The sequence below is a fragment of the Drosophila erecta genome, unplaced genomic scaffold (genome assembly GCF_003286155.1).
Source record: "Drosophila erecta strain 14021-0224.00,06,07 unplaced genomic scaffold, DereRS2 tig00000021-arrow-pilon, whole genome shotgun sequence".
Classification (NCBI taxonomy): Eukaryota; Metazoa; Arthropoda; class Insecta; order Diptera; family Drosophilidae; genus Drosophila; species Drosophila erecta.
The window spans coordinates 14,163,218-14,186,486 of record NW_020825198.1 but is presented as its reverse complement, the minus strand read 5'-3'; the positions used below and the strand labels follow the sequence as shown (position 1 = coordinate 14,186,486).

The 23,269-nt window shown below is 40.4% G+C and overlaps 2 protein-coding genes across 5 annotated transcripts; both read left to right on the top strand.

The window, feature by feature from the left end:
* The first annotated feature begins 146 nt into the window (after positions 1–146).
* LOC6545557 (G patch domain-containing protein 1 homolog) lies at positions 147–3,259 on the top strand. Its single transcript, XM_001972647.3, has 3 exons — positions 147–293; positions 352–1,746; positions 1,805–3,259. The coding sequence occupies exons 1-3, from the start codon at positions 236–238 to the stop codon at positions 3,220–3,222; spliced, it is 2,871 nt and encodes a 956-aa protein (XP_001972683.1). The 5' UTR covers positions 147–235; the 3' UTR covers positions 3,223–3,259.
* A 503-nt stretch (positions 3,260–3,762) lies between these two features.
* LOC6545556 (ral guanine nucleotide dissociation stimulator-like 1) lies at positions 3,763–22,859 on the top strand. 4 transcript variants are annotated; one of them, XM_015157639.2, is made up of 7 exons: positions 3,763–4,170; positions 7,167–7,540; positions 19,097–19,198; positions 19,555–19,938; positions 20,005–20,502; positions 20,575–20,727; positions 20,792–22,859. In XM_015157639.2, exons 2-7 carry the CDS (start codon positions 7,514–7,516, stop codon positions 21,935–21,937), a joined length of 2,310 nt encoding a protein of 769 aa, XP_015013125.1. In that variant the 5' UTR covers positions 3,763–4,170; positions 7,167–7,513; the 3' UTR covers positions 21,938–22,859. The 4 variants fall into 4 exon arrangements, with proteins under 4 accessions (XP_015013125.1, XP_026832406.1, XP_026832405.1 ...); XM_026976605.1 differs by lacking the exon at positions 3,763–4,170 and adding an exon at positions 6,730–7,012; XM_026976604.1 differs by lacking the exon at positions 3,763–4,170 and adding an exon at positions 6,730–7,016.
* The last annotated feature ends 410 nt before the right edge of the window (positions 22,860–23,269 follow it).

Sequence of the window (23,269 nt, the reverse complement as noted above, 5' to 3'; positions counted from 1 at the left end):
TTAATTTTTATATTTTTAAAATTAAATTGTGAATATTTTGGAACCAAACTAGTTTTTTTTATTGTTCTGATTATTTTTCTTAACTTTGTGTTTTTCCGGTCACTGCTTTCAGTGAAACCTGTGACCGACTGGCGGTCAGTCTAGTCAGCTGTTATCTGAAACGTAATGTGGTGTGCACGCACTGGCACACAGACCAAACAAATTGTTTCGCAAATATATAGAATTTTAGCATAGAATGGACGAGGAGGAGCATTTACACCGATTTGGAACTCCACTGCCTGCCTTGGAGAAGGGTGAGTACTACTATTTATCATCTCAGCTTTCCAAATACCATTAAAACCTCATACACAGATGTTGTGCCGGCTAAAAAGCCTGTGGCTATCGAGGATCAAATTGTGAAGGATGAAAATGGAAAGCGGAGATTCCATGGAGCCTTCACCGGCGGCTTCAGTGCGGGTTTCTGGAACACGGTGGGCTCACTGGAGGGCTGGACGCCGCAGACCTTCAAGAGCTCGCGGGCCGATCGGGCGACGTCGAGAGCTCAGCTAAAACCGGAAGACTTTATGGACCAGGAGGATTTGGGTGAGTTTGGCATCGCACCGCAAGGCATACGCACGCGCGATGAGTTCGCCAAGGAGGACGAGCAGGAGCAGCGTTCTGGTCAAAGGCGCCGCAAGCTAATGCAGCCTGAGTTGGGAGTCGGACCCATACCAGGTCTTCCAGTGCTAGAGCAACTTCTACGACCGGTCCGAGATAAGGTGGCCGTTCGAATACTCAAAAGCATGGGCTGGAAACCTGGTCAAGGTGTGGGCCCCCGGCAAACTCGAAAGGAGAAGCGGCAGGCTACGGCCAGAAATTCCAAGGAGCAGTATCTTTTGGAGCACTACGGTGCGGAGGGATTACCTTCCCATAAAGAGACAAATGAAGAAGACAGCAATACTGAGGACGAAGACGATGAAGATATTACATTCGCTCCAGACGACTACGAGCCCATCTTTCACACCCCCAAGGAGAATCGCTTTGGCATGAGCTACTCCGGTCTCAACCGCGACCCCATCCTGTCCAAATCGTCATCTTCCTCTGCCAAGCCTATGCAACACATCAATCTCTTTGGTGAGATGGAGGCGCGGGCTAACAAAAAGCAACTGTCCATACGGGGTCAAGCCTTTGGAGTGGGAGCCTTTGAAGAAGAGGACGAGGACATATATGCCCGCGATGATATGACCCGCTACGATTTCTCGCTGGCGGACAAGAAACCGAAGCAAAAAAAGCTGCAACATGTCCAGCAGCGCCACGTCATCGATGGTTTCAGTGAGGACAAGTCGGCGGCAGTTCTACAAAAGCCTTATACCATTGATTTGCCTAGGGATTTTCAACCCAGAAACTGGTTGCAGAGAAGAAGCCGCTTTGCACCAATGGACAAGGAAAGAGCCAAGAAACTGGAGACGGCATCAGAGTACAAACGCTCTGGTCTGGGAAGGCACGATCTCAATCCCGATCAACGTGCACAGCTGCTAGGCGAGCAAAAAAAAGAGGAAAAGACTGCGGAAGAGCAGCCAAAACGGAATCCCTTTAAGGATCGTGGGAAATCTTTACTGGAACGCATAAATGCCAGGAACGAAGGCTTTACCAAGGGCGGAGTGATCACCGAAAGTGGCGAGGAGCAGCCAACTGAAATAGCAAAGGAAGTAAAGGATGCAAATGCCGCCATACAAGAGAAAGCAGCCCTTAAAACGAAGGATTTGCGTAAGAAAAAATTATTGTACCCCAAAGTAGTGAAACTATATTTTTACAATTATTTCAGCTCCCGCGATAAATTCTACGGGCGCTTTTAAGCCCTTTCTAGCTGATGAAGCTAAACAGCTGCGTTATGAGAAATTCGTATCCTCAAAGCTTACAGATGACAAGGAAGTAACGGAGTTCCTGGCCAGCATGCAACCGGTTTCACTATCTCTGTGGGATAGGGAGATGGAGAAGAAGGAGTTTATCCAGGCGGCAAAGATCTATCGTCCATTAGATGGCCTTATGAACGACAGGTTCGTTTCGGAGGCCAATGTTGAAGCAGAGAAAGTAAAGGAGCAAGAGAAGCCGCCGGAGGAGCGAAAGATCGTGATGGAGCGGATCAAAACCATGTGGAAACCCACAGCACTGCTGTGCAAGCGGTACAACATTGCGGAGCCCTTTGGTGGTGCCATGCTAGAACCAGAAAATGAACTGAAAACAAAGCCGAAGATATCAGTATTCGATTATCTAGAGACGTCCGTAAACACTAAAGCAAACTTCCAAACCCCCTCTATTATTCCCAAGCACATCGAAAAACCAAAGCCGAAAGAAGTAGAGCCACCACCATCACCATCTCCACCTCCAGCTCCTCCGCCGGAAGTTAAGATACAGGATAAAGCTACTTCAAAGGAAGAGCCCTCCAAACTTACTTTCGTGCCTAAAACTGCCCTGGAGCAGGCTGTGGATGAATCGCGCAACAAACCCATCTCAGAGAAAGTGGACCTGTTCAAAAGCATCTTCGAAGACAGCGACGAGGAAGAGACGGTTGAAGAACCGCCCGAGAAACAAGCGCAGGAAAAATTAGCTGCCCTGCAAGAGGCTCTGGGCTTACCCGTAACGTCGACCACCTCAGCTGGCGCACAAAATGTCCTGAGGAACACCTCGCCGCCCAGAGGCATCTTTGCATCCTTATTTAAACCTAAGAAAACCGATGCTGCCAAAGAGCCAGCACCGCCCAAGTTTGCTCCCATCGAAGGGAACAAGTTGAAAATCGCATACAAATCACGAGAGGAGCGACTAAGAAACGATAAAGAGTTGGCAATGACTGAGGTAGCGCCCGAGGATATTTATGGACCAAAGTTGCCGACAGCACTGCCTCAGAAGCCTGCTGCTCCAGAAATTCAGGCAGAGGCCAATATCGATGCCAGACTTAAACAGCTGTGGCAGCAGCATGCGCCCAAAAAGCGAAAAGCCGAAAAGTGGGTGGAGCGAAAAAGCATCTTAAGCAGCGAAGACAGCGAGGCTAGTTCTAGCGATGAATCCTCATCATCCGATTCGTCTGGTGGCAAGGGCAAGAGATCCAAGCTCAGCAAGCCCAAGAAGTCGCACAAGAGCTCCAGTTCGAAAAAGTCAAAGAAATCAAAACTGAACTCCAAGAAGAAATCCAAGAAGAGCGAAAAATCCAAGCACAAGGCCAAGAAGAAGAAGAGCAAACACTGACTGTATATAGTTAATAAAAAGATTTGGCTTAAGTCGATCACCTAATGGATAATTAAACATTGGCTCGGGCAAATCAAATTGTTGTTCTTCAACTGTTGCTATTATCTAACAGTTTACGGTTAGATATTTAAAGTAGGAATGATCTTTGCATAGGTTTTTATAGGTCCTAAGATCTTTTGATCTTCGTTTAAATCGTTTTTAAATCAGAACTTTTGTTGTGACCCTTATACGATCGATTGGGAATTGGGAAGAATTGCAAGTCTCGATCAGAAATCTACGGCATCAAAGAGATTCTTACATATCCGTACGAGCATAGCAGTACCGCTTACGATATTCACTGGATTGTTTTACCATGGGCTCTGCGGTGCTGTTCACCCAGGTAGATCGTTTGGTCGAAAAATCAGAGCTACCACGATACGACACCTGGCTCTCCGCTGCAGCCGCTCTCACCTGCCTTTGTTAACATCCGGAGAGAGAGAAGGAGAGAGAGAGATAGAGAGGGAGAGAGGGAGGCTCTTGGCCAAAAGACGGTACGGGACGGGACCAGCTTCAGTTTTGAGTTCGGCGTGTGCTTGGCCAGGTGCTCTCACCTCAGTCGCAAAGTACGTGTAACCAAAGATAGACGAGTCCGAGTTCGGATCCCAGTAGTCCAAAAAACCGCGGCAACAACAATATAGATAGATATAGCCATCATCATATCGCTGGCGGATTGCGGATGTTGTGGATTGGGGGTCGCGGATGCGGAGCGTGGCTCGTAATGTCTGCCAAAGCGTAACGAACATTTTCAGTGCTCAAGACAACAATAACAACAACAACAGCGTATCATTAATGGCATTTTCTGTTTCGAGTTTGTGTGTGAAAAAAAGTGCACAAAAGTGGCAGCAACCAAAATATATACATACATACACATATGTACGTATGTAGTCAAGCAGCATGAAAATCTAAAAGGTATACAACGAAATCCCTGCCTCTTTTTGACTATCGAAAATACCCAATCAAATAATTACAATTAATGGCGTAAAATACATGAAAATATAAATGTAAAAATATTAACAAAAACAAGCGTGCATACATATAGTGAAAAAAAATTGGCATTTACACACCTGCAACATTTGTTTGCGCTCGTGTTTGTGTCTACCTAGACGCTCGCAAGTGTGTGTACATAAAGATATAGCCGCGAGTGTGTGTGCTTGCCGTTGCATAGCTGTAAACCAGTTGCCAATTGCAACGTGTTTTTTGAGTTGTTGGCCCAGGAGATAGTCAACAAAAAAGTTGATGAATTTAACTAGAAAATTGTGAAGGTGTCGTGGAAAAAGCAACAAAAAAAAAAAAACAATATTAAAGTAAAGTAAAAGCCTAAAAAGTAACGACCGATAAATTAACAATTAAACAGTCAGAAACCAAAGAGGTACAAAATCTTTTCACTCCACTGTGAATTAAAAAAGTTAAACGAATTCAATGCTTGAAAACATGTTAAAACATTTTTAACAACGGAATTTTCCTCTACCTAATCGACATAATGAAGTCTAGAGACATGCCAAATTGATCTGAAGATAAATTGATATCAAAAGCTACCATTTTTTAGAACTGCTTGCGTGTTACCGCCGAAAAAACACGTTCGAAATGAGTGTTAAAGTGACAAAGAAGAAATCACAGAAATGGCATCGAACAAAAATAGGGAAACAGAACAACAAAAACTTAGAATTAAAAAGACTTTGGCCTTTTTTTGTTTTTTTTTTTTGGCTAATAAAGCAATTTGATATCGTAAGGCAAAAAACACTGAGAACTTCAACTGAGTGAGATCATGATTGCAATCGTACGTAAGAGGGAGAGCGAATGAGAGTAACAGAGAAAGAGAGGGGAGAGAGTTAATTCTGTTTAAGCCAGGCCAAAAAATAAATGGCAATCGAGTAAATAAGCAACACCGATTCAGAATTTCCATTTGACAATAATGCCCTCAGCAACAACAACCCAGATAGCCCATATATCACTGGCTCTGGAACATATAGAAATATTTTTATATCGTTTATGGATCCCAGCTCAGCTGTGTGGAGGTGTAAGAAGCAAAAAGACGAAACGCGAAATAAAAAACAGCAACCAATTTCGCAAAAAGCTCGCCAAGCTGACAGAACGGCAAAATTGGAAGAGAGTAAAGAGCGAAACGCTGACGTCGAGCAGCTTGTCTTAACTTTAGTTTAAAATTTAAATTGCTAATGAAATGGGATGTCTTCTGGTTCTAAGAACCTACTAGGGGGAAGATGCCGTGTATAGGCAATAGAAAATGGCAATAGAGGGAGAAACTTATAATTAAGAGTTCAGCTTGGCATTAAAGCCGCACAGCGCGAAAAAAGTTCGTTTAAAATATTTAACTATTGTTTGAAATATAAAAACGTATATCATACGCGCACTTGAAATATAAATATTTTTCTTTGCCTCATTAACATTGAGAAACAATAGCTTACGAAATTCTCTCTGTGCAACTCATCTTCTTCTTGTTGTTATGGGGCTTTGAGAAGGTTCACTCAGAGCTCAAGGTAATCAAGGTTGATGATTTTTCAAGTTTTGTTTGTGTTTGGCCAAACAGACTTGCCCCTAATGACACTGAAATGTGAGTCTTTAGCTCTATTTAAAAAAGTTATTCAAATTTTTTAATTGAGCATATTAATGTGCGACCCTAATGCACATCATTTTTGTACCAGTTGGAAACGCATAACCGTTTTAGTTATATTCAAAATTTATTTTTTTTCCATAACATTTAATGAATTAAATGAATGAATGAATTTTGTCCTTAACAATTTATGTAAGTTACATGTCTAAACTATGCCTACGATATTCGATGGACTTAGAGATTCCTTCTCTCTTTTAAGCATGGAAATATAAAACATCTGATCGGTTCGGCGTTCTCTGTATGCGGATCTCAGATTTTGAATCTTTCTCAGATACTCCCTGTGCGTTTTGGCAAACCTCTGGACGTTGACGATATTCGTCTACCTGTTCTTCGTTTGTTTTGTTTTGTTTTCTTTGGGCCAGGTATGGTCTGACCAAACATTTTCCGCATTTTTTCATGTATGTACGTATGTCTGCGGGAACTATTCAGAACACATGCATAATCATGCACATGCCAAGCCAGCGATCCAATGCGAATGGGTAGAAGCATAAACTAGCAAAACAACGGCTCTGCTGAAAAAAACTTTCATTAATGTTTTTGTTTTGCGTTAGCTAAATAATTCGAGTCGAGCCGCTATCTTTTGACCAACTCTTTCCCCGCAGCAAAAAGGGGCAACTGCGATTACGAGTCGTAAAAAAGAAATCCATCATTAGGTGCTGTCAACTCCGTAGCTGCTGTCTTTTTTGTAGATTGGCACAGTGGAAATCGCAGAACTTTATCAGGAGAAAAGCAGAAGATAATTTACAATTATAAGAACCCTAAAATTAGTTCGAGGCTCGAAGTACATTTGACATCACTTAATATATTTCCCAATGCTTTCAAAAAACAAGTTTTGTAATACAAATATGTAGTTATATTTCGCTTAAAATTATTAAGAGCAATACCTTAAATGGTATTGTTGTGAGCAGCATTATGGATCCAGTATGGAAAAATAGATTATTATTCGAAACACTCTAGTGCCGTCCCACTGTAGCTCCACAGCGAATATCGTAAATCAGTTGCGCGCCACGTTCAAACCGCATTCATATTATTCCGCTGGCGTTGCGGGTTAGTTGTTGCTGGGCGTTCGATGGCGCTTGGTCTCCGCGGTCTTGGCTTCTAAGCCTCTGGAATGCCAACAATGTGTGTGCGTTGGGCTGTGGTTCATTTTTTATAACTTCGTATTTTTATTTTTTTTAACTTTTATTGACCGTTTCATTTACGGGCTGCTGCTACTGTCGCACTTTCCATTGAGCTGAAATGGTTTTCACCCGAATGCTTTGTCGCTTTCTTGCAGTTTGGTAACGAAATGGAAAAGAAAACTTGAAATTTGTGTCGATACGATTGCAAGTTTGGTCGCGTATCTTGCAGATACATCCGCTTGGCCGAGTGAATTGCACAACCCAAAAGAAATAAATAAGTAAACGCGTTACACGTGTCCGACCAAAGAGTGTGATTTCGAGTCTTTGTTCGCCGTTAGCTGTGCCAAGCCAAAATGCGCGTATCCGACAGATACCAGTCATCATCACTATTATCATCAGCATCTACAACACCACCATCGGAAATTGCATCGCACCAGATTTTGAGCAGCACGCAACTTGAAGTAATTGCAGCATCTGGCCATCGTCAACGCTGCAGACTATAATGAGTCAAAATGTGGCCGACAGTTTGGTGAGTAGCTAACCCATTATCTTGTTCATGTACTCTAGTATATAGCAAGCGTAGAAAGTAACAGGGAAATGCATAGAAAGTAACTTTGAAAGTATCTCGCAGAGCACCGAACTTTGTGTGGAAGTTTTTGGCCCAGGTTTGCTAATTATTTGGTCAAATATATTCGGTAGACCAAATCCATGTGATCTTAATATCTTGTAAAATTTTGATTGGAGTAGTTCCGAAATATCGAATTAAATAAATACATATACCGTATGTATGAATCTAAAGTCTTACTGAAACTAGAAAACGAGTATACCACATTATAATTTTTGTGAAATTTTTGTTCACGAACATTGTTTTAAGATCGGGTTTTTCGTATGACTAAACTTTTTTAAAACAAAATTTCTCATTTAAAATGTGAATATATTATATATGTATGTATATATATATATGTAAGATAAGAAAATATTAATCCACATAATTTCTAAACGATAATTATATTCACGTTATCAGTTAGGAAGGGCAGCAATATATTTTAAATTAAATAATTAATGAGTCAAGTAATTTACGAAAAGTTTAAGCAAAATTCTTTAGAAAATCTATTTTTATTGCTTTATGTAAAATTCGTTATCAACATCTCTAAGTGCATAACAAATATGACAACCCTTTTTTGTATTGAAATTTGTTGCATTCGGTAATTGATCAATTGACGTGCTTTTGGGATCGAATATTTATCCAATGTCGTCTACAAGCAACAAACAAAACTACATACTTCGTTTGATTGGCGCTTACGCAAATGCACGTTTATTAATATTTCTGCTTATTGATTTCCGCGCCAGCTTTCTTTAAATCGTTACCAAATACAAGACAACACTCAGGTATTCCCATTTCCATAATTATGTCATTCCAGTTCACATGTTTGGACGGTTGGTAAATGATAGCCTAGAAAGCCAAACAAAACATGGAAGAAAATTATTTAAATTTCTTTGTTGGCATTAATCAAAAAATTTGGAAAAATCCTCCAGGTCTTAAAGTTTTAGGGGGCCCATAAATTCCATTGATAAATGTGTGGCGATAATGAAAACAAATGCTATTGTGGGGGTCAGTGTAAAGTTGCCCCAAAATATACCAAAAAATACTAAACATGAAGAGAGAGTGGGTGAGAGAGTTCTGATTAGAAACAAACAACCCAGTCAATTGCTCATCAGAAGAAATATAAACAGAGCGAGAATGGCCAAAGCAAGCTATGTTTGTTCTGATACGACATATACATACCGTGTATTTATTTTATTTTAGGAAACTTATTTAGCGGTCAATAAGAATTTTGTTTGACCAAATTAACGTTGTGAAAAAAACATATAATTGCAATTGTAATTTGACTCCGAAAATTTATTAAGATTAAGTTACATATATAATTCAGTTTATAAGTTTACATAACTAAATCTAAATTTACATGTATTAAATGTTTTTTTCTTAAAAAAGTTTTACTTCAAGTTTACTTACGAAACAAAATTGGTTTCCCTGATGAAGTTTTTCATGAAAAATGGTACCGTAGGGTTCACATTGTCGCAGTGTTACAACCAATATACCTTGAAGCAAGGTGTAAAGCCATAGTGGGTGTTTTGCTAGAAGTTCCCACGGTCGAAAACTTGAGTACCTGAGAAAAGGCAAGAGAGAGAGAGCGAGAGAGAGACGCTACAGGGATGCTACAGTTACATCCGTCGAGTAAGAACATCCCCCGAAAATGCTTGTGTTCTTATTCGAAGAGAGTGGATTCCGCGACAGAGAGAGCGAGTGGGAGAGAGTAAACGAGAGTTGGATACAGACGGGCGGTCGTTTGTTCTAAGCGGGCAGAGTTCGTCTTCGACTGTTGTTGGCGGCGGTTGTGTCGCGTGTCTCTCTGCCGAGAGCTTTGTGTGTGTGTCTCGCGCGCGTTTTACGCTCTGCGCTTCCCCCCACGTTCCCCTATTCCAAGTGAAGAAACCCCCGAATGTGAATTTTGTATAATGTTTTTGTAATAACATGGATATCTCATGTTGAGATTTTCAGCAAAGCGAATGAAAATGCAAGCGGTATCCCGAAAATCGCTGTTTACATGTGTGCGAGTGCAGCATTAGCAAAAGGAAAAGAGATAAAAGTGAAACCAAATAAATAGTAGGGAAGGCGTGCTAAAGCACGAGAGCAAAACGGAGATTGCAAGGCAGACGCATAGACGTAGTGCAACGAACCCTTCTTCGCGGACCAAGGATTCACCACTTACCACTAACCAGAGAAGCAAATACCAATATCAACCCCCCCACCTCTACAGCTCCTGGGTGTGTTTCTCTATGTCCCGTTGACTCATCGTTCCCAGGAAGCTGAACAACGGTAAAGCGGGCAGCACACAGAACACAGAAGCCCAGAACACAAAAAGAGCAGCAGGAATATCGATTTTACTTGCCTTTTACTTATACACCACCCCCACCACCCGCACCACCCATTGAACTGCACTTGGGTGTAAAAATAAAACACCAGAAGCCATTAAAGGAGACGTGTAAATTAAAGCAAACCGACGAGAAGAGGATAACGGATAGGAAAACCCAAGCAGCGCATCCGTGGAAATCTCAGCAGCATTTCTCAAGGAACAAAAGTCAATCTCAATGGTAAAAAACAGCGTAATCCATCAGACCGGATAAGAAAGGAGCGCACTTAGGATCAATTGGTTCTTATCCCGCCCTTACAGTGGTCACTCGAACGTAGAAACATTCAAATGATTTTGACTAAATATAATATTTTTGGACTTTGCAATACACCGGTAATGTGTAAAGTGTTAAAAACTTCTGATAAGAGAAAAACATTGTAGTGCAACCATTGTGAGGGTGTGTCAGTTTTAGGTGGTTTGTCTTTTATCACTATTGACCCTCGCCCCTAAATCAACGACATGGATAATTATCGATAATGCGCACCTTTTTTCTGGTCCGAGAATTTCCAACCCTGAAGACTAGTTGCTGTGTACTTGATCTGGTTTTTTGTGGAGAGGGAGTACTGTAGTGTCTTGGTGTCGATTCACAAGGAAATGTCAACAGTGATTATGGGTAAAAAGGCAATGGTATGGAAACCTTACGCCTAAGTGGAGTCCAGAAATAAAACACTTTATTGGGGGTAGAAATATGAATCGATAAAAGTAGGGAATTTAAATGAATCATATGTTAAGGGGGAAATTATTCATAATTTATGCTACTTAAAAACAGTATAAAATTGGTTACTTATGCTTGGGAACATATGTGGCGGCTATTCTTAAATTATGAATAATATATTTAATTTAATGCACAGTTATCGAAATTTAGAATAAGGAAGGAAACGATTTAAAGTTATGAATGAAAAGTGAATCAGTTTGAGATCATTTCAGTTGCAGTCGCAGTTATATTTTCGTTTCTTTATCATCCATTTATGCGCAGTGCCCCTCGAAATCATTTATCAACTCCCATTGTATGCAAAACAAAAGCTCCGTCCCCTTCCCTCCCCTCCCCACTGGCGAATGATGGGGGAATGCATAAAAATAATTTACGTGGGGAGCTATGCTCAGTGGCTCAAGCTTTAGCTTAGGTTGATATGTTTCTGTATTGTTTGCACATCATTTCTGCTGGCCAACGGATGTGGTTTGATAATAGCCGAAAGAGCGGGACAGATGCACGGTGGTAGAGACAGATATATGCACGTTGAATAAAAGTTTAATCGGTTATAAATTATGAATTTTTAAATTAGAAATTGCAACAGGATGTGGCTAATGTGTGCTATGTTGCCATATAGCGAAACAGAGACATAATACTAATGTCATTTGGGATAATATATAACATTTCATTAAAAAACCTTTTCGAGGAAAGTTTGCCAAGAAGAGCGTCTATCGTTTGGGGAATTATGATTTAAAAGTTTTATTTAAGAAATCAAGGTCTTAAGGTTTTGCCTGTTCTTTTATTTTTCCTAAAAACAAACGATGTACAATCTTGATGAACCTGTTTAGGGCGCTGCAATTAAATTTGATCATAATTCCCCCAATTTTTTCATGTGCACCGAGGGAGCAGCAAATGTTGTCAAGTTGACTGCGTCGGATGCAGTCACATGTAACTGACAGTCAGTCAAAGTCATTTAGCCAGTCAGTCATTTAGTCAGTCAGTCATTCAGGGATGACAGAGGGGAGGCTGGTGTTTAGTTTCAGTCTCTTTTTTCCCTCGGCGTTTTCAATTTTGTTTTGCGTTGTTTTTTGCCGCTGCTTCTGTTGCTGCAATTCACAAAACTCGTGCCAGGGGTCGTCGATTTAAAAATAGAGATTTGTGTCTACGATTGCGGTCAAAATAAATGTCTTTTCATTTTTCAAGACAACCGAAATGTATTGTTTGTTTCGAACACCTTATCTACTACCGCCAAGAACTAGGAAATCATCCAAGAACTGATTTTACATCGATACAAATTAGAATACTTTTACATATAAATCGAATATCTCAATAAAGATACTTTGAAACTATTTCAGAAACATGTTTCACCATTTACATAGATATCGATCAAATTCTTTAGAAATATTTTCACTTTTAAACTACCGATATTGTGACCTCGGCTGTAAGGCTGTTTGTTGATAAATTCACCCCAAATGCAATGCAAATGCTTTGATGTTGTGGTTCGACTCGCCTTTGTTTTGCTTTCTGGCTATTTTTGCGAAGATCTGTAATTGAGAGAAACCCCCTCGGGTGGAAAAACAGAAAACGCCACCCACTCGCTTTTCTGGAGGAAAGGTCAACTGCTCTATATATAGACAGATGATGTGGGCCGGCCAATCAGGCGCCCCCTCATACTTGGATGTTATTTCCTTATAATTGGGGGGCTGGTATACACAAACACGAATATGTTTGACAATTGCCCGTCTGGCATTATTATACTATAATATTTCATTACTTAATGAGCTTTATTTCTGCCACAGTTTTTTTTTCACGGGCTGGGTACTTTCCGATGAATCATTCAAACTGAAAAGGTAAAGTATCAGCCGTATGCAAATCGTCATTTCCACACCGAGTCGTGTTCTGTTTCTCTCGGTCTCGTTTGGCATTCGTTGTAATAATAATCGTGAATGAAATGAGTGTATTTAGGTTCTGGGGCTTGGCACGAATCGAGTGCAATATATGTGCATATTGATAATACCAAGGCATCTCAAAATAAATGATTTATATATGTACATATATGTAAATATAAGCATATTTAGAAACATATGTATATAGGTTGGCCAAACGGCCTGAAGCCTTGAAGGATTTAATATAATCATCTCTGTGTTCAAAGTCTAACTTGGAGAAGCTTTCTTATACTTGCGGAATTTGCAAGCATATTTCTTATCGCCAGTAGTGAGACTTAAGTATTGCATGATAGTTAATATGCAATCTGCTGGGTAATCGTTACTTAATTGTTGAGCTGGGAATATTATTATTACGAATTTTGTAGTGGGAAAAATGTAGCACTGAAGGTTTCCTATGTATGTAGTATCTTTCGCATATTTAAGCAAATAAAATGAAGGCCTTAAAAATTGGTTTTACAATTAGTAGGGGTATTTTAAAAGCAATTTTTATTTCTTGAGTTTATATGCATCATATATTTTTATAATTTACATTTGCATATGAAAATGGTTGAGTGCACAAAACTGATTCGTCCAATAAATTTCTATCCGTAACCCACATGTGCATTATTCATGCTCGACATTGGAGCTTTGTTCAGATTGCATCTAATTTAAAGTTTCGCCTAGGGGAAGAAAATCCTAGTTCTTTTCCACAAAATGACGCATGCCAGACGGACGTGCCTCAATTATCGGTCGGCATTCGAATATATGAGCCGTATTTGGTTGTGCTCGATTTAATTTTGGTGATGCGTATTTGATTGTTTGTTCTTCGATGCATTTCTTGCTTATTTAATTTCAAGGCATCATGTATAATTTGATGCTCTTGGCCACGCGAGGCACGTTCCAGATCCGGGACCTTTGGTCTCGACCTTTTTCCCCTTGCCTCACGCACGACCACTTCGCTGACCTCCTCTGAATAGCTTGTGTTTGTTTTTTCTTAGCCAAGATTAACTGGCTCAAAGACCTACCGACCAAATGACATTTCTCTTCGCACGAATTTGGCCAGAAACAAGTTATGTAATTGGCTATGGAGCCGGTACGGGCTGTAATTGAGCAAAACTGCAAAATGCTCGGAGTTGGCCTGAATTTATTGGCCAAGCTCTACATGAAATGGGCTGGGCCAGTTCATCTCTGGCGCGGTAAATACCATAAAACTGATGGAGAAAAGGAAAGCACAGCGCAGTTTCCACACCGCACACATACAAATATTTACCTAGGCAGATATAGCTAGGCTTTGTTTTCAAATGAACGAAGCGGAAATGCTCTTAAAGAACAATCATTCTTATAAGCACAAATATATTATATTTATAGATAATATTTCTTTCATATTTTTGTGAGGGAGAATTCAAATTATGATATTTGTCCTATCATATAAATGTTCATAAAATGCTGTTCTTATTTAATAACTTATTCGTTATTGAATATGTTTAGAAAACTTTTAGACTGATCGTGATTCCTGGAAGTAGCTGTTTATTGTTCGAAACTTTTCCTGTTCCTTTCCATTGATAGAGTATTTTCGGATGAATATATTTCCTAGGCGAAACCTGTGCGCAGCTGTCAATAGGCGTGAAATACTAAGACCCCAAAAACAGGGAAAACAAACTAGATGGCCGTAATAACTTCCTGGTAAAAGTTGAACACATCCCGATTGGGAGGCCGGAATGGTCGTACTTGGGATGTTGTTTACGATGATAGGCCGGCATGGGCCTAACACAATATGAAATGTTTAAACAAAGACTGCCTGTAAGTCATATGGGATAGGGGAAAAGGCTTCCCATTAACCAAATATGGTGAGGATGAGTGAGTAGTGAGCGCCACTTGAAGTACAAAGTCGCTTGTCAAAGATACACTTTTCGTTTGCTTGTTTGGTGTATTGTTTCTGTCTATTTTTGGGCATTTTTGTAGCAGTTTTTTTTTTTTTTGGGTTGAGTAACTCATAAAAATCAAACAGCTGAACAATCCACTCGATTGTGGTTGTGTGTGCCTTTGGAGTCAAATCGTAGCCAAGGTCAGGGGCTCTGTGAACGAACTGAGAAGACAGCTCAAGTGGGTTGAGGGTCGCAGTCAATCAATGAACCACAGCCAGAAACCAAGATCAAGTACAAAGCAAACTCTTCAGAGTTTAACACCCCCAATAATGCGAAATGAATTGCAATCAAACCAAAAAACTTAAACCTACAGAATTTCACAAGTCGCGCCAACTGCAAATGCCCGCATAGCCAAAAGCACCAGCAGAAGCCCGCCCTGATCAAGAGTCACACCTGCGCCTATCAGCTGCAGGATCTGACAGGATATAACCGCGCCCTGATGCCTCCGCTGGATAACACGGACTTTAGCAATGCCTGGCGGCAGGTGAATAACAACACCACCAGCCAATCCTGCGCCTACCACCAGCAGCAGCATCAGCAGCAACAGCAGCAACAGCAGCAGCAGCAGGATGCAAAGGATTCCAAGAGGCACTATCACCATCACACCTGTCCAAGACAACGGAAAAAGTCCTGGACTCCGGCGGAGCCAACTCACTTGTGCCAAAAGCACCAGGAATCCAAGCAGCGGCGATCCAGATCCGCATCTGCCAAGCCGCGTAGAAACAGCTCCTATCACTCCTATGACGACCTGGATGTCTCATCCGCGGTTCTCAATGCCGAGCGAAAGGTGGTGGCCAGTTTGAAGTACCTATGTGCCTGCACCGGAGCCACCTTAAGGAATCTCTCCAAGAAAACCAAGGACCTGCACGCCAAAAACTATACCTACACGAAGGTAAATGGGGTTAAATATTTGCTAATTGCTAGTCAAATTTTCCGTTGGCTCTTGTTGAGTGCAAAGTTGATGATAAAATATCCTAAAATGTTCATTATTTAAATACAGACTGACCAAATATATAATATGTATATGCTATGTGTATATAGTATATACAAATTAAATAAAACTAGCTACATCATTCGGAAATTAGTTCGCACATTAAATTTTAAAGGTACGGAGTGATAATTCAAATGAAGTTTTTTGTACATACCATTTCTGAATCATGTTTTGCTTCTCTTTGTCTGTATTTAGTATGAGACAGTCGTTGAGCTGCAGATACCTGAGTCACTTCCGGCTTAATTATGTTTACTCAATTGATTGCCTAATTGACACTAATTAATTGCTCGAGTTGCATGCAAGAATTTAAGGCGCTGAGCTGAGGCAATAGGCGAATAATTGAAGCGAAATTGTCGTGGCAATTGTTAGTTTGCTCCTCCTCAATATTACTTGTATAAATATCTTGGAGTGTGGCTTAGCAACCCCTCCAGTTGCAACTTAATTTGTTTCTAAATTTAGTTAATTCGGTTCAATTCAAATACAAAGCCAAAGTGTCTGATAGCACTTGATTGTCTACGAACTTGAACTTAGTGATAATAATAGATCAGTGAGATTCACAAACGGAAGTGAACGACAACGTTTAATCGTATTTTCAGAGAAAGTTTCCGTAAAACATTGTCTATCCTAGATAAATGTTTTAATTTAATGCGCCGATGCAGATAAATATCTGGAAGTATTGAATCGGATTTTCAGCTTGCAGGCAGTGAATCCATGTCCATTATAACTTGATTTACTACCGAATAAATGGCTTTAAATCATTTTTAGGCAGCAGTACTAGTATTTCCTTCACTTTTGACGCAAATGTGGAATTGAACTGGGCTGCCATAATGCGTCATTAATTAAACAACACCACCGAATGATCCCAGCAAATGAACACAGCGCGTATAAGGCATCCAAAGCAAAAAACGCCAAATAAATAACAAATAAATTAAATAAATACGTATACGCTACTTGTTTGTGTATATGTATGTACATATCTGTTTTCCACAATGCGAATCAAGAACAGCGGGCAAAGTTTTTGGCAGATGCCGCCAAGAAAAAGTCGCTGCCGACGTCGATGATCGTGAATCGGAATTGATTAAATGTTGCCTTCACATTGTATATGTACGCTTAATGAATTTGGGAAGGGGAAGTGTGTGTAAATCAGCCAGCCGAAAAATAAAACAGAAAGCAGCAACAGCAATTAAGTTGCAATTAGATAAAAACAATTGCCATTTTGTTTCTTATGTTTTCGCATTTTCAGCAGGAAGCTGTAGCGAAACATGATGTTTTCAATAGCTGTGCTTTTGAAAAGCGTACTTACACAATTTTTTGTTTAATGCAAATGGCTAGATTAACCCACTTCACCACTTTTAATGCCCTTACATTGCCACATCGTGTCTTATATTTTTGCAAGGCCGTTTGGAAATGTTTCAGCTGTTTTCAGATCCATCTCAGCGCAAACACCAAATCTTATGCCCAATTACACAAAACATCAACCATTTTCCCCTCTCACTTGTCTGCCACTTAGCGCCTTGGGCCTGAAAAAGTGTGTACTCATTTTGTAGAGTTCCATGTCTTTACGAAATATTAAAGTACTTCAATAAAAATTTACGAAATGCTGGCTGGCTAAAGTGAACTAAACATTTGAGCAATTTGCTTCGCCTTTGTTTTGCTGTAATCAAAGCGCATGCGGGCAATTAATTGGATCAACATGAGATTCGTGTCTGTCTGTCTAGGATGGATGATGACCCCTTGCTCGTGTGTGGAGCCCCCTGTTACCCACCACCCCCAACCCCCCATCAAATCATGTTTATGTTTTTGCATTCCAATTGGGATTCTCATTTGGGGTCAGCTGGATTTTTTTTGCTGTTGTCGCCTTGCAGAGAGAAAAAATATTGCATTTTTCCTATATATTTAGTTTACCTTGCGCTTATGTGAAAAATTGTATAATTAAAATATATTGTAGAGAAACACAAAGGATGCATAAAACATGTAATAATTTCATGATAAATATTTCGAAATAATGTTATCAAAATTGAATAGGAGGCATAGAATAATACTGTATCTTTCAGATTCCTTAGAAACTGTTTTCGCTTATCTGCAAACCAGAGCCCCGAGGACCTAATTAAGGAATTTGGTTATTTTTTCTCTGTGCAGTGAAATCTTTTCATAGCGACTTGTGTTAATCCACGGCATTGTTGTAACTTTTGTTGCTGTTTATTATTGGGGGGCGCCACCAGCACTCACAGCCGAACTTTGCGTGCCTTTCCCTTTGTGGTTGCTGTTGCTGCTGCTGCTGCTGCTGCTGCTGCTCGTTTATTCATTCAGTTCTCGTTTAATGGTTTTTCACGCTTTTGGCATTGCTGCTAGTAAATTTCAATTGAAATACTTATGCACTCATTTATGTGGGCCCGTCTGCGTGTGGTACGAGTATTTACATTGTTTTTACATAAACACAAAAGGTATTTTGTAATTAGAATTTTAATGCTTCGACGTTGATTAAGCGAAAATATGTTGGGCATTTTCCGGAGGCATGGGGCCTTGGGAAATAAGTGGTATAAATACATGAATAAATGCAAGTGAAATTGATCCAAAAAAGACAACTTGGTAGTTGGCATTTTACTGTCTACAAACTTGCACGAGCAATGTCGATCTTAAATTTGAAATTGCGCAATTTACTCGTAGAGTAAAAGGGTATACTAGATTCGTTGAAAAGTATAAAATTCGTTGATATTGTAGGAATTCAAAAATGTCTCAAGGCTGAAGTTCTAAAGTCCATAACACAACTTCTGAATTTTCCTGGCGAAGTTCTAAGGACCATAACTCAACTTATCTTAATCTGATTTTGAAGTAGCATCCGATCTCTAAATTCTCACTTTCACTAGCTTAGTAACGGTTATCTGAAAGTCGGGGAACTTGACTATAGCATTTGATCTTGTTTTTATTTCGTTTTTATAAATTCCTTGTTTCATTTCCAATTAGGCCAAACAAATTTAAAAATGCACATTCTCAGCTCTTTTGAAACACATTTAGCTTGGCTCTATCTAACAAATTAGCAAAGAATTTATGTATCAATTAAAATACCACGACTAGACATGAACAAATGTTGTTTGGGCCTTAACATTGCCAAAGATGCCACACGAAACGGAAATGGACATGGAAATGCCAGACAACCGAGTTTCCACAAAAACAAATATTATTCAGACTCAAAACAATGTGCAAAAATCGAGTGCTTTAATGTTTATATTGGGAATATTTAAAAATTGTTGAACTCGTATTAAGGGGAAATAAATTAAAATACGTCGGAAACTGAAGCTAAATATAGACGAATGATACATTTGATCGGCTATAAATAAGCCGTGATCTTTGATTTTACATAGATTTCAGAAATCATTTATATTTTTATTGATTTCATCCAATGTTGTGGAAGTTTATTTCGTTCTATGATTTTTCACTAGATATTAAAGTGTAAAGCCAAATTTTGACGCTGTTAAGACAAAGTTGCCACACAAAGTTCAGGCGTTAATCATTTAAGCCAAAAATAAAAAGCAATCACTGCCAGCAAAACTAATCCACTTTCCTTTTCCATTACCTTGCAGCCCACGTGGCGCCTTTGGGGCGAAGAGCACGAGAAGAATGCAATTTTCACCGTCTACCTGAAGAAAGTGCGATACCACCGACCGACGCCCACGGCCAGCAATGTGAGTAATCCCCAATATCAATTACCTCGGTAGCTCAATATGAAGATAGAAAGATCGTATCTGTATCCGAAACGTGATGAAAACATATACGTAAATTTTAATTTGATAGAAACTCGTTAGTCAAATTTATGGTGAAATATTTTGATACTGCCTAAAAACATTTTGTTTTTTAATTAATCTAACAAATCTTAAAGTCGATTGCTCAGTTTTTGTTAGTTTGTTGATATGAAAAATATTTCCAGCGTTATATGTATCTATCTTCAAAGTGTGGTTGCTACTGTAACAATTTGTTATATTTTTGTTTCAATCAACATTGAATATATCACCAATTGGGATGTTACTTTCATTGCTTGCAGGACTCAGATGATGAGATTTCCCATCTGGAGTGGGAGACGGTGCGAGTGCGTTTCGTAAAGGCGGCTACATTGGCTCGATTGGTGGAGGCGTTAGCCACCGACGACGGGGAGCTGGAGTCCACCTTCATCAACGTGTTCCTGTCCACCTATCGCACCTTCTCCACGCCCAAGCAGGTGCTCAGTCTGCTGACGCAGCGGTACGATGCTCTGCATGAGAAGCACCTGGAAGAGTTGGAGCAGGCTCAGCAAAATGGACAAGTCATGGATCCCGCCTACGATCCTCACGCCTCCATTCACGAGCAGCACAAGAAAACCCTAGTCTCAGCGCTGCACGTCTGGCTGGATGGCTTCCCGGAGGATTGGCACGAGGATAACCTGCAACAGGTAATCAAATCTGGCACACTATTTCGAAATTCATATTTAATGATTATACATCTTGTTCACCTACAGATATTGGCCTTTGCCACCAAGCGTCTGAAACGATCTGATCTGCACCTCAAGGTGCTGAGTCGTCTGGAGCGGCTCATCCGACAGTCTGTCTATGGAAATGGAGGAGGAAGCGGTGGCTCGGAGAACAATGGTCTTTCCTGGCTATCCGCGGCGGGCTCACAACAGATGCAGGAGTTCATGATTACCACTCACTATGGATCTTCGTATGACCTCACGGATCAGTTCAATGGCCTGTACCTATCGCCCATCTATCGTGGACCTACCCACTTTCTGCAGGCATACCGTTTCCCTCACGTGCCCGTTCGGCATTTTGCCGAACAGTTGACTCGCATGGATACGGAACTCTTTAAGCGACTGATTCCCCACCAGTGCCTTGGACACACGTGGGCACGACGTGATAGTGGAGGATCCGAGACTGTGGTGGCCACCATCAACCAGTTTAATGCGGTGCTCTTCCGGGTGGTGTCTAGCATCCTGATTGATCGCCTGAAACCGCAGGTGGGTGTCTCCTATTATGCATGATTTTCCTTAGTCCACAGTCGTAATTAACAATTGGATTTCAATTAACAGGAGCGCGCTCTGAACATTTCACGATGGATTGATATTGCCCAGGAGTTGCGCATGCTCAAAAACTTTAGCTCGCTCAAGGCCATCATTTCGGCTCTAAACTCCAATTCCATATACCGCCTCTCCAAGATCTGGGAAGTGCTGCCTAAAGAAAGGGTAAGTGGTGTTGCCATACACACACTTCATTTGAAGACTAATTTGTTTGCTTTTTCACTCATAGATGGAAGTCTTTACGGAGCTGGCGAATATTTGCTCGGAGGATAACAATGCTTGGACTCTGCGAGAAGTGTTGAAACGAGAAGGAACGGCCAAAAATCCGGATCCAGGCAGTGATCAGAGCGATAGGCATCTGCAGAAGCTTATACTGAATTTGGGAACACAAACATCCCATGGAACGATACCCTATCTGGGTACATTCCTCACGGACCTGACCATGATCCATACGGCCAATCCGGACTACCTCACCGAGAATAAGCTCATAAACTTTGACAAGAAGCGCAAAGAGTTCGAGGTTCTGGCCCAGATCAAGTTACTTCAGGGAGCAGCCAACACATATAATCTCCAGGCGGATGCCCTCTTTGATCATTGGTTCAACTCAATGCCAGTGTTCGATGAGCGAGAGGCCTTTGAGCTGAGTTGTCGACTAGAACCACCGCCGCCGGCGCCACGGAAATCGTTGGTCAGCACCAACACCTCTTTAACAAACACGACCGCCTCATCGACGGCTTCTATAATGGGCCACCGGAAGACTGACTCCATACACTCGAACTCCAGCAGCGGAGCGGGTTCGCAGTTCTACTGCGAACTAAACAGCAGTACCAGCTCCAGGCATAACTCCTTGGATCGGGATGCCCACCATCAGCACGCCTCCTTGATGTCCGCCTCGAGTAGTGTGTCCAATCTGTCGTTGGATTCCAGTAACTCTGGCGGTCGGCAGTCTGGCAAGCTGACCCACTCTCAGTCCATGGGAAATGGCCTGAAATCTCACGGAAATGGCACCACAAATGGCGGATCCCCCCATATCAATGCACAACTGGTGCAACCATCAAGTGGAACTCCTCAGTCTGCTCCTGATTTCTATATCATCCGTGTGACCTACGAAACGGACAACATCGAGCTGGACGGGATTGTGCTGTACAAGAGTATTATGCTGGGAAATAACGAGCGCACGCCGCAGGTGATTCGAAATGCTATGCTTAAATTGGGTCTGGAGGATGATCCGGATAGGTATACCTTGGCACAGGTCCTACCCGATAAGGAGCTGGTGATGCCGAAGAATGCGAATGTCTACTATGCGGTCAACACGAACTACAACCTCAACTTTATCCTGAGACCGCGAAAGGAAGAGGGTGTGGCAGGAAGCTAGTCCACAGCCGTGCCCCTGTCCCAATTGTGGTGTCTGGGATACGAGGGCGAAGAGTGAGGAGGGTTAAGGATTATACATTGGGGGGAAATTGTAAATAGCTGGAGCTTGACTCGCTCATGACAAAACTGGATAAACCAATTTCTATTTAGGTTCGTAATTCGTTTAAGTTATTTATTTTAAAGTGAAAGAAAGTTGAAGAAACCAATTCGATTAGTTCGATTATCGATTGTTTCGATTTATGTCTATTAATTCGAATCCTGTCAATTATCACTAAACCAACTTTTGTAATCTCTAATTTTTCCAAGGCCTTGAGTTGTATAAGATTTGAAACCCCAATCCAAAACATATATTATATAGAGACTCTACTGGAATATTTGCTGATATTTACAAACACACATATACATTAAGTATATTTACTTATATACAAACATTTATATTCTAAATGTGGTACAATAATTTTGGATCTTGAAACGGATATTGAGTTGGCTTAAGGATTCTCATTGTCTGTACTTAACTTTGAGGTCCTTAAAACACAAACAACTAAGCATATTTGTATAGATGTTTTTACCCACAGTACGTGTATTATAAATACCAATTAAAATATAAGTACTATATATGTAACTGTTTCCGAGTGGAGTGCACAACAACAAATAATGTTTTATGGATAACTTTAGCAGTTTAAGATACTGTATTTCAGATTTTCTAAGTTATCTACAATGAAAATTAATGAGAGAATGAAACAATTATACACTTATTGTATACACTAAGAATCTGCTTTGATTTATACATATTAAATATGAAAAATATTTAAATACAAATTTAAGTTAACGAAAGAAGAGAAGAAAAACAAAGTAATATTGTAAATATAAAAGTAAAAATCGATAATTTGTGTTCTTCTAAAAAATAAATTGTACCAAATGAAAGAATAATGTGACTTGTGTATTTACAATAAGGATTTCGTCCAAAGTAAGTAAAATAGCGGAAGCCTATTAAAGTTTGAAGTAATACATTTTTAAAGATTAATTTAATGCGATAAACAAGTTGAAGCTTTCCTTTTTTGGAATCAAGACCTTAGACACTTTTTTAGAATCACATCATCGATATATTTCAAATATCATGTCATCCCATCTATGCCAGGAAGTTTGTCATTCCATTTAAGGTATTGGGAATCCAACAAAACAGATTTCCAACTTTGATTAGCCCGGCCTGGCTATGTGAAAACTTAACCCCCAGTGGACGGAAAAAGTTAACCCATTTCGATGTAAAAAGCGAAGAAGGACGAAAAGTCGAAAAATCTGATTATCAAGCAGCCGATGCCAAGAGAACTTGGCC

What these genes read in the sequence shown, in the direction of transcription:
- LOC6545556 (XM_001972646.3), top strand. An exon ending in ACGAGGATAACCTGCAACAG is followed by an intron (nt 19,939 to 20,004) that starts GTAATCAAATCT and finishes GTTCACCTACAG; the next exon opens with ATATTGGCCTTTGCCACCAA. An exon ending in TTGATCGCCTGAAACCGCAG is followed by an intron (nt 20,503 to 20,574) that starts GTGGGTGTCTCC and finishes TTCAATTAACAG; the next exon opens with GAGCGCGCTCTGAACATTTC.
- LOC6545557 (XM_001972647.3), top strand. Translation starts at nt 236, where the DNA reads ATGGACGAGGAGGAGCATTTACACCGATTTGGAACTCCACTGCCTGCC. An exon ending in ACTGCCTGCCTTGGAGAAGG is followed by an intron (nt 294 to 351) that starts GTGAGTACTACT and finishes CCTCATACACAG; the next exon opens with ATGTTGTGCCGGCTAAAAAG. An exon ending in CCTTAAAACGAAGGATTTGC is followed by an intron (nt 1,747 to 1,804) that starts GTAAGAAAAAAT and finishes CAATTATTTCAG; the next exon opens with CTCCCGCGATAAATTCTACG.